The sequence below is a fragment of the Arachis ipaensis genome, chromosome B10 (genome assembly GCF_059453495.1).
Source record: "Arachis ipaensis isolate K30076 ecotype BB chromosome B10, ASM5945349v1, whole genome shotgun sequence".
NCBI classification, from domain to species: Eukaryota; Viridiplantae; Streptophyta; class Magnoliopsida; order Fabales; family Fabaceae; genus Arachis; species Arachis ipaensis.
In genome coordinates this window covers 130,278,553-130,290,645 of record NC_142435.1, presented here as the reverse complement: position 1 = coordinate 130,290,645, position 12,093 = coordinate 130,278,553, and the positions used below count along the sequence as shown (strand labels likewise).

At 34.5% G+C, this 12,093-nt stretch overlaps 1 protein-coding gene across 1 annotated transcript; it reads right to left on the bottom strand.

Annotated features, from left to right (window-relative positions):
- Positions 1-2,176: 2,176 nt before the first annotated feature.
- LOC107621515 (uncharacterized) lies at positions 2,177-5,575 on the bottom strand. The gene is made up of 2 exons (XM_021112860.2): positions 3,995-5,575; positions 2,177-2,234 (listed from the first exon to the last, which is right to left on the bottom strand). Exons 1-2 carry the CDS (start codon positions 5,527-5,529, stop codon positions 2,177-2,179), a joined length of 1,593 nt encoding a protein of 530 aa, XP_020968519.1. The 5' UTR covers positions 5,530-5,575.
- Between the last annotated feature and the right edge of the window lie 6,518 nt (positions 5,576-12,093).

The window sequence follows — 12,093 nt, the reverse complement described above, 5'->3', positions numbered from 1 at the left end:
TATAAAAAAAAAAGTTAAAAAAAGGCAACGCAGAAGAGGAAAAAAATAAGAAAAAAAACTTAATTCTATTAAAAAGCACAGTATTACAAAACTTAATTAAATTTAATTACCAATGACTTAACTACCTTACCTTTCTAGTCTTCTTTAATTATATGAAAGTGAAATAAAAAGAAAGGAGCAGGACATTAACACTGACGCGTTTTAGTTTGGTCTTTGGGACCGGTTGGCTGAGGCAATGGAAATTCGCTATTGGACTTGTCATCTTTCAACTCCACTATCACTCTATCTAATCATGTATCAAATTCACTACCAAAAATGAAAAAGCTTTAATTCACCGTTATGGCCAAACAGTTGCACCAAAAGCACATAAAAGGAAACGATTATAATTTATAAATTTCAAAAGCATAAAATTAAATATTATTCATAGCGTCCTTATTCGCTAATGTGAGAATATATGCAATTAAATTTATAAAGATAAAAGTATGTGCAAACTAATTAATTCTTTAGTTCGTAATCAGATATTCACGATTGATCACGACACTTATCTCGTGGCTTGTAGGCAGAGACTGATGAGTTCCAATGTATTAATAAGCTTCATTTACTAAATAATGATGATTGAGAGCAGTGGTAGAACCAAAAAAATTTATAAGTGTTTCAGACATTTCTTTTGAACCAATAAAATCACTTAATTCATAGTACAAACTAAATATGATTTGTAAGATCTTGAATAACAACTACTAACGATTTGTATAACTCAAATGATATGAAATGATATTTTTATATTTACGTATCTTATCTAAACTTTTTTAAAAATATAAAAAAAATTAATTAAATTCATCACCTAAACTAAAATTGCATTTGTTTATAGAAACGAAATACTGAGATAAAAATATATAAATATAAAATTATATTTAAAAGATGAGACATTTACACATTATATTAATTAATATATTTTGTATTCTTTCTAATAAAAAAGACACAAAAATACTGATAAAAAATATAAGTTATTTTTTTTATTATTTTTATTAATTTTTTATAATTCTATTTTTATCTATATTTTTCTTTCTAGATCTTTTATATAAAAAAAATAGAATAAATTGAACTTTTATAATTTATTCATTTTTATATTAACTAAATAAAATATAAAAATACTCATTTTAGTATATCTATCATTTGTATCTTATTTTCAATGTCATGCTTTATCTTATTTTCAAAATCGAATGCAACCTAAGATACAAACAATAATAATCCTTTTAGGTACAGTTTTCACACCCACATAATTTATATTACCATTATTTCACCTCAAAGATTCTTGTGACTTAAATGTCGAAATTTCTTTACAAGTATTTCACCCATGTGAAAATGTCAACGCAGAGATACAATCCAGAACAAGAAGATTTATCATAGTTTTATCTTTATTCTACAAATTTATGTTCTATGACTACAAGACGTAATCCTAAATTCACCTTCGAAACATTGGCGTGGTTGCGGAGAACATGATTGCTTGTTGTGATTCTCTTTTTTGGGTTAATTTTTACCACTTACTTATGATAACTACTGACAACATCACAAATCCTTATGGAGATACCTAAAATTTCAACTATTTCAATTATTTAATTCCAAAATTCATGGCAACTCAATTTTTTGATACTGCTCATCAAACAACAGTGGAACATTTGTCATTGCTCAGTACCTCGGTGTTATTGACCACGGATGCGCCTCCATTGCTGTTATTAGTTGTACCCTATTTGATTACCAAAAACATCACCATTCAAGGATCGTTTTTTTTTCCTATGACTAACTACTAATATTCTGCCATTAATGCCAATAAAAGTAGAAAAAAGTTTGGAGAACATACAAATACTAAAAGTCAAGCTCAAATTGTTTTGGTCAACACCACCCATGGTAGTCACTACAAAAAATTGTTCAATTTTAAATTTTAAATACATGCCAATGAACGAGTCCACCATAATCCTCAAGTTAGCACTGCCATCAAATCAACTTGAACAAATAAAATTGCACTCCTTCTACAACCCTACAAAGCCAGAGTTGTTGCTTCCCATAAAAAGGACAGTTGCAACCACCTCTTTCAAAACATCTTCATGTAGCTATCGCAAATACATCTTAGTGGATGCCTCATACCACTGTGAGCTCTCAGTCATGCCTCACACTACCGCTAAAGAAATTCTATCATCGCCAAATCACATTGCCACGATTTTAGAACACAGTCGCCTCTGCAAGTAAACGACATCACAGTCTCCCTTAATTCATACACACGAAAATCACGATTGACAGTAATGAGGAATAATATTTCACAGCCATTTATGTCAATCTTTAACCCCAAACTAGAAGATTACTCTGGCCAAAAGTTTTATCACTAGTGGCCAACATTAATGAAACTTGGATGGTAACTGACGATTTTAATGAAATTAAGGATGCTTTAGAAAAGAAATAGTAGAGTGACTATTGATAAAAGGGCTTGTGTAGCTTTTGTAGATTAGATTAACAATTGGGGGTGACTGCAACAGATTAAATTGAGTAATTTTTCGATAAGAATTTTTTTAAATGAAATATTTTGATGCTGTGGGGATGGTGGTTCATCCCGCCCACGGTGGCTTTGTCCCACTCACGGATAGACAAGTTGAGGTTGGAGATCCCCTCTCTTGTGTTACGATGGACAAGTTAGGTTGAGAATTTCCTCTCTTGTCGCATCGGAAAATTGGATAGAAGGTTGAGGATTTCTTTCGGTTCAATTCCCAACTGTGGTGAGGACGGTGGTTTTATCCCGCTCACGCCTTGAGGTTAATTATCCTTATAATAAATGTGAATATAAATAACTACGATTTTGAATTTGAATTTGGTTCTGATTGTGATTATGTTTGATTGAAATATGAATATAAAGAGTGTGGCAGACACTATATTTCAAGAGTGTGATGGACACTATATCCCAAGAGTGTGACGAGCACTATATCCCAAGAGTGTGGTGAGCACTATATCCCAAGGGTGTGATGGGCACTATATCGCAAAAGTGTAGTAGGCACTATATCCCGGAGTAGTATGGCAGGTACTATATCCCAAGAGTGTGACGGGCACTATATCCCAGATAGCACTGCCTCCAGTGAGATGGTGGAAGGTTGAGGATTCTCTTCTTTATGTTTCTCCTGGGGAAGTACAACAGAGAGACAATGTTTATATTTAGCTACCGAATGTGTCGGGTTCAGAAGTTTAATCGACACGTGAGCTCATAGCCAGTAGGGTTCAGAAGTGTTACTAACATGTTTAAAAAAGTGTGACTTTAAGTGTTGCCAAACTTATATAGCCACCATAATCATCATAACCATAGGCATCATAAACTCCAGCGTACATGCTATGGTGCCTATATATATATATACACACACACACACACACACGACCAGACCTTATTTAAGCAAATCCATTCTCAAGTTCAGTTCACACGCTCATGAGCACAGCTTACCAAGCTATCAATAAGTTGAGCTCAAACTAACTCACAAGCCAATTTGACTCACTTCCTGCCCCATCTTAAAAAGAAAAAAGAAAACAACCTGTACCCTCAAATTCTTTGAATAAAAGGGGAATGGAAGATACATAACACATCAAATTCTTGTCTAATGGACCAAACAAACTATTCCAGAAATGGCAAATGCCAAGCTACCTCAAAATTCAAGATATTCCCATTTTCATTAAACGAAATTAAATAGAGATGTGCCTAAAAGAAGAACATACATGAAGACAAGAATCAGCCAATGCCAATGTCAAGATATGTGCACATGCAAAATTGCAACATCAGAATTATTTAAGTTCCAAATAAACAATAGTCCACAAATAATATTGCAGAAAGCAGATAAACAAGAGAATAGAAGAGGGGGGGAGGGGATGGATATTAAAGAAAGAAAGAACTCATCAAGATATAAGAATGCTTGCTGGGACATCATCATAAATTGAGGAAAATGGATAATCAAAATAAAACATCTACCTGACTGATAATATCTGTACAATGATTGGTTTTACCACTAAAAGTTGAATCTGATGTTTGTCTGCTAACTCCTCCAAATAAACATTTAAGCCATTTTGATGAATATAGGAACCAACTGATATCTTTCCTGAAGATACGTACTTATCATTATCGGGTTTTGGAATATCAACCACACAAGGTTCCAATGTAATATACTCTGCTTTGGCATCATCAAGCCCAAACAGATCTGTCAATGGTGACATATCTAATAATGAAGGTGAACCAACAGCCACTTCAATATCATGAAAATCAAAATTATTGTCAAAGTTATCATGGCTGGCAATGTCATTAATGTCTTGGCCATCAAGACCAGCCTCTCTTTTGAGTGAAAATCTTACAAATGGACCATCAACAAATGCTCCAAAATGGAAATGATTCTGTGGTAGTTTTTGAAGCAAGTAAATAATCATTTGTTTGGCATAATACTCATATGTGTCAACCCAGGCATGTTCTGCTTTATCTACTAAGTTTGGAGCATCGGATGCTTCCTTCCTGTCCGCCGTGCAAACATGTTGTATCTGACTAACAAGTAGAGACACAGATGATACTGAAAAGTGAGTCAAAAATAAATTTATCTTTCCAAGCATAAAACCAAATTCACAAAACCCAAAACAGGGATTCTTATTGTCTTGATATGCGGAAGATGTCTCAAACTTACAGAGAAGGCATGGATTTTCAGAATACTCAATCTCACTTTCACTAAAACTACTACAAATTCCCTTCCAACTAGCAGACAATTTTCCCATAAAGCTATGAACATGAGAATCACAAGTATCTTCAGCCTGGGCTACATTAGATTCTGACAGGACAAATGATTTTGCAGGTTCACACGACAGAATTGATCCCTGGGTGCCTTCCTCTCCATTTTCTTCATCTGTATTAAGCTTATTCATTGGACTTGCTTCTGGAAACACTGTCAAAGGTGCAGGTTCAACCTTCATTTGCCCACATGACACAAAGACTCTCTGTCCAAAATTATCTTTAATGGTTACTAGTAAAAATTGATCAATACAGAAACATATTGGAAGGAAATCTGAGTATGCTATTCCAGTATGTGCATGCAACTTTTCATATGCAGAAGGTTGGATTTCATTAATTTGGGACAATCTTACTATGATTTTCCCAAAGTTTAGCACAAAACAACACCTTTGATAAAGATCTTTACTAGAGCTTCGCAAACATCCGTCAATATCTGAATCTTCCACTATCTTTTCCCCAAATATGTTTAAGAAACAACAGATTATCTTTGAGATCACTTTCCAAATAAGCATCAAAACAGAAAGAAAAGGGCAAACAAATTTACTCGTGGCCAAACATTCCTCATGACAATCAGAGGGAACTTCCAATGCTGCTCTATGACGAGCTATTCGCCTCACTAGTGATATGCCTTCAACAGGTAACTTCTTCTCAATGTTTGATATAACCTTCCAGTTGTTTCTAGCAGAACTGAAAACCTGTTTTCTCTGAAACATTTTAGAAATGGACATTTTCCACATTGGGCCAGTAGAATATCCAACTAGCAGCAAGAGATTCTCATAAGCATCAACATAATGTTTTCATTGACCTATAATACCAACTAATCTTTGCAATGATAACATAGGACCTATAATACCAACTAAGTCAATAAATAAAAAAAAAAAAAAATTTTGCAATGATATACATAAGGAATTATAGTCATATGGCCAATTTTATTTGCAGCTATTCTCCATAATTCTCTAGCACTTCTAGCTTCATTGTTCTTATCAGATAGCAATTTGTGAATAACTAGAAATACAGAAACATCTTTTGGAGTAAATGAAAAGCCTAGTTCTGGGAAACAGAGAGTGCAATCAACCAACTGAAGATCCCTTAATGTAATGAAAATGTGCACATCAGATGAAAGCAAAGCACGGTCAGGCTGATTTTTACCAATAAATCCGACTCTCAATCCAGTGCAATTTAACATATATGAGCCCTCTCTCACTGGAATCAAAATTGTAGTAAGGAAACCTCTAAAGAGACATTTCTGATCAAGATTATCAGATCTTGCACTAAAATTCTTTACTTCCCCAAAACACATAAACTCGGCATTAAAGATAGGAAACTGAATCTCCATGTTAATGTCATGTGCCTCTAGGTGAGACGACTTCATAATAAGATTCAAGAAAGATGATGTAAGATCTTTCCTTTCAGGGTCAGCAAAAACTTTGCTCTCCAAAACATGATGCAAAGAACATCCCTAAATCCAAACAAAAAAATAATGACATTATAATTAACAAATTAATTTCTCATAACAAAAGTTTGCGGCTAAGACATCTTTCTCCCTCATAATCCAAAGAACATAAATGATATATCAAACCTAAATGACCATTATAGCATCAACATATAACTATAAACGGTTAAGACGATGGCTTGAAACACGCACTACTATACAGTTCTCCCCATTAGGTAGTTTCAGTACTATTTTTCATTATGTTTTATATATTCCAATAGTATTGCCACGAGCATGCAAATTAAACTCATATTCCATGTACCTATGAATATTTATATACAATAACAGGTAACATAACCGCCAAAATTTATATCAATTTTTTTAATGACAATCCGTTATTAGACTGAAAACTAAGAAGTTTCACCAATTCAAACCTATGAAGCACGGACACTTCGCTGAGTTATCGTGTCTGCGTGTCGGACACATTTCGGACACGACACTCGTCTGACACGCGTGTCTGTTGTGTCCAACCATGTCTTAATAAAAAATAAAAAATTCTTCTCCGGACACGCCTGGACACACCTAAATACCATCACGTGTCCGCGTGTCCAGTCTTATTCTTAACATATATTCTTAAAATAAATTTAGATATAGTATATATTATTATTTATTAAAACAAAAAATATTTTAAATACTTGATATAATTAAAATAAGACATTAAAAATAATTAAAAATTTTAATTTATATTTTAATATCAATAAAATATCAAAATATCATTACAATTTATTTAAAAAATACTTTATATTTTATATATATGCGTGTCCCCGTGTCATGTAAGATTTTAAAATTCGCGTGTCGACGTGTCCCGTGTCCGTGTCAGTGTCCGTGTCCGTGCATCATACATTCAAACAAATTGAATAGTATCCTAAACTCTAACTTCCAGTGGAATTCATCCATTACCTCAGGATCAAGAACCTCAAGGAGCTTTCTAAGATAATCCGTATAATCAAATTTCGACGAATGCAACCTCCTGGCGCTTACCTCCTCATCCGGCATACTTCAAGAACAAACCAAACAGTCATGCCAGTTAACAAAAGTACGTGCATCACAAAAACAGAAATAAAACAAGATAAAAAAAATTGAAACCGCCAAATAATAGAAAACTGTTCAACTGGAGCTACACACTCGAAAGCTAGCATAATGCGAACGCCGTGAACTTCGATGTTGAAGGCTGCGGAGAGCCAGGACGAGAATCTGAGAGTGAGGTGTTCGATTGTGAGCTCCTTGATAAAGAGGCAAGAAGGGGAGTCGAACAGTCGGTTGAGAACACAGACGTCAAAACGAAGGTTCTCGGCGACGGCAAGGGAGTGACGGAACCCTAACTAGATGTCGAGTTGGGGCTCTTCTCTCAACCATGGCTGAAGCAGGGAGAGTAGTTTCCGTCGGATGAAGCTTTTCAATGGCATAATGAGTGTGATAGTGATATCATAGAGTGCGTACGGTTAGTTGATTCGATATATGCATGAAGGTGGGTTTGTGCAGGAAGGAGGGTTAACGAAATTCAGTTACGGAGAAAAATGGAAACTGGAACGCTAGGGAATGAATCGGTGGGAAAGAGTGGGCCCCACTTCTTTGTCAGAGACTCAACCCAGCGGAATGCGTGTCAATTTGGCAATCGCCTGTTCAGCTGTGTCAAGAGTCAAGACTAGAGTTTATGCTAGACCGTGCATTTGGCAGTTAACAGTACAATGTCACTACAATACATTCCTCGTGATCGACACGTCTGATGCTCAATCTGCCGTTGTTTATGCAAAGAAAAGGGGAGTTCTTCAGCATCCTCACCACTTGGAAGCGTATGCAATCTTCTTTCACAATGAATTGCTGCATGTACACACAAAATTCAAATTTTAAAGCTAATCATTTTATCAATTCAAATGATTTCTTGCCTATTGACATAGCTGGAACCAATTTCTTAATCAATCATTTAACCTAATTACTAATCATATGTAGGTAAATTTTGTCCACTTCCCTTAGAAAGTGCCTTCTTTCACCATTCATTCCCTTGCACTGACACCTAATCATTCTTCAATTCAAACTTTTTTCCATTTAATTTTCCTGATTCCTTTAGTTGATTTTCGCTTTCTTCTCAATGGGAATCTCATTTTGTCGTTCAGATTCTATAGCTTACATTTATGCCATGTTTGTTTGAGAGGAAAATAAAAAAAAGAAAAGAGAGCAAAGAAAGGCTCATCTATTTTTAATATATAAAAGTAGATATATAAGTTTATTCACGTTATTTTTAAAACATCTTTTTCTTTCTATTAATTCCATGTCAACAACATCGCTTACTTGGCAAAATATTAGAATCAATCACTCAGTCTTTGCTAAATCAACTATTATTTTTAAATCAGCAAAAAAAATAAAATATACAAAATTTGTAGTCAAATTTGTAACTTACAAACACATTCAATCTATATCCATATATTTATTATATCTCACTAAATATATCTCATCGTTATAAACAATACAATAAATTTATAACTCCAATAATTAATTTGTTAATTTCTATAAATAACTCATTAAATATAATAAACATTCATAATCAAATGTAATAATAATATTAATAATCATAATAAATTTTACATTACAAATATTCAAATTCCATACTATTTGAACTATTTATGTAAGTTTCTTATCACTATTCTTTCAAATGACATCAAATTTAGCACAAAAAATTAATTTCGAAACTACACAACATCTTAAACTTACTCAATGGAGTATCATTCTTTGGACAATATCAACAAATAAAAAGACAATTGATTTATCAAAGTTCGCGTGGTTCATCTATGGAAAACATTAACACCCACAAATAAAAAAGAGTCTCTTTACTTAGAAATGATTATATTAGATGAAAATGTACAAAACAAACATATTTATTATATTTTTAAATTAAATTTACGAAAAAAATATTTTAATTATTTTTGCTTTTTATACTTTTTATATTATTCTATAATACTTTATATATAATTGTATTTTAATATCGTTAAAATTATACTTCTTTTAATATGCTATTCATTGTTCCTTTTTAACTAATTATTAACTATGATTTACTAACACTGCAGGAAACACATCTTTATATAATTGTGAAGAGAAATATGATGAACGAATTTAAACATTTGTTACAAGAAAAATGAGGACGAGCACCACATAAGAAAACTAAGTCCATCAACTAAAACAAATCCAAAAATCAAATCACCAAATAAAAATATCAATTTGTAGTTTGTACAACTCCAACATCCAAATCTTTTGTACTACAAATTATTTTAAACAAAACACATTTTAAATTTAACTTTAATTTACACATATTTAATTTAATTCTATAAAATATAGTCATTTTTAATATTTATTATATATTATTATTAATTTACCATCCGCGTATTGCGCGGGCCTCGTTCTAGTTTTTTTTGTAAATGGAGAAGCTCATGGTGTAACACCATGAAATGGAGGCATAGCAAAATATTGCACTGCTATGGGTTTAGAGACAAAACGTAAATTACGTTTTGTATTTGTTTATTTTTTTTGAATTTTGAAATACACCAAACGTAGCTTACGTTTTGGTTTTTCTTTTTTTTTTTTTTGGTTTAATACTAAACGCAAGTTGCGTTTTACTAAGTTAGAAAAAGAAAAAAAATTTTGAAGCCCACAAAACGCAACCTACGTTTTGTTAGTGTCAGAAATTTTTTCTTGGAAGCCCCAAAACGCAGGTTGCATTTTGTACACAAAATAATATTTAAATCCACAAATTTACCTATAAATATGAAGTCTGGTGATGTTCATCTTCATCTTCACTTCTCCTCTTGTTCTTTCTTGCATAAAGTCCTTAGTGGGGTATTTTTTTGGCAGATAACTGTGTCAAAAAAATAGAATTAGTTAAGGCTGAAGTTTTGGAAGGTGTTGCAAACTTGCGAGTATATTATAACGGTAAGGTTATAACAAACACACATGAAGGAGTGACTTTTGTTTGTGAATGTCCGTTGTCATTTGTCATTCCATGTACCATGGGTTTTGTTGAGTTGCAAAATGGTCTTTGTAATAACATTCAAAGCCACATTTTGAAAAGGGTGAGCAATCTTTTATACAGAAGTCCTGTGCAAGTATTTGGTGGGTTAATACAGTTTCAAATAATGTCCATCACTGACGATACCAGTATGCAGCAGATGTTGTATATTTATCAACAAACCCGATCTCAGTGCTGATGATAGAGGTGTACGTTGAGTTTGAACAGCAGTCGGGGATGAGTATGGTCGGCGACAAGATCAATGTTGATGAGTTCGGGGATATAGATTGGGAAGAAGATAATAATGACAGTGAAGACGAATTCGAAGCTAACTATGAATTCGATGATGAAAACGATGACGGAGACTTGGCAGGCAATCCGGCGGTACAAGATGAAGCAAATGCGATTGTAAGCCCGCACCCGTTTAGTGTTCCGTCTTTTATGCGGACTCTAGATCTCGAAGCCATGCATGCTCCGGAATTTTCTGAGTATGCGAATACAAGTATGCCATAATTATTAACTGAAGTTTTCTATAGTGCTTATTTTATTTACCTTGTCTGACTGATGGCGGTGCGCATGTCGTAGGTGAAGGCAACGTTGCGGCAGAAGATGGCGAGTTTAGTGTCGGAATGGAATTTGGTTCGAGAGAGTCGGTGATATCTGTAATCAAAAGCTACACCATCTCTAGAGGAGTTGATTACACTGTGTATGAGTCTGAGCCGCAGACATTCTATACGAAATGCAAGGGGTATGGTGCAGGGTGCGACTGGCTTCTCCGAGCTAGCTTGATTCGAAAAAAAGCTTGTTGGGAGATCTGGAGATACAATGGCAAGCACACGTGCACCATGGGCATGATTTCACAAGATCATGCCAAGTTGGACTCAGACACAATTGCAGATGCCATTAGGCCGTTGGTCGAAGCAGACCCCTCGATAAATGTGAAGTCTATTATTGCAGAAGTTCAAGGCAGGTTCAACTATACTGTGAGTTACCGCAAGGCTTGGTTGGCAAAGCAGAAAGCTGTCGCAAAAAATTTCGGTGATTGGGAAGTTTCTTACCAGACTCTGCCAGTATGGTTGAAAGCAATGACAGTGAAGATGCCAAGTTCTCGTGTTCAAATTAAAACGCTCCCCGTTTATCGTGAGAGTGAGGAGGTTCAAGGTGTAAGAGTTCTGCACTGTATTTTTTGGAGCTTCTATCCGTGTATTGTAGCATTCAGACACTGCAAGCCACTGGTGCAGGTTGATGGCACGCACCTGTACGAAAAATATAAAGGAGCACTTCTGGTAGCGATTGCACAAGATGGAAATCAAAACATTGTGCCTATTACATTTGTGATTGTCAAGGGGGAGACAGCAGACGCGTGGGAGTTTTTCCTAACCAATTTGCGGAGATATGTTGTTACCATTGATGGTGTGGGTATTATTTTTGACCGCCATACCTCCATCGACGTTGCAATAGCTCGCAGTAACGGTGCATGGTCACCACCAAGGGCGTGGCACATGTCAAGCACATCGGGTCCAACTTCTTAAGGAGATTCAAGACTCCATATTTGCATAAAATCGTGGTGAATACAGGTATTTCAAATTGCTGTTATGGTTCTATTCATAGTAAATTTGTGGCATCTGCTTATAATTAAATGGTTTGTTCAACAGGCTATTCTAGGACGGAGCAGGAGTACAACAAAAACTACCAAAGGCTTAAAGAGCGGGGTGAGGCATATACTCAATGGTGCGATGAGATCGGTGTTGAGAAATGGGTGTTGGCATTCGATGGTGGTCATCGTTGGGGACATATGACGACAAACTTGGT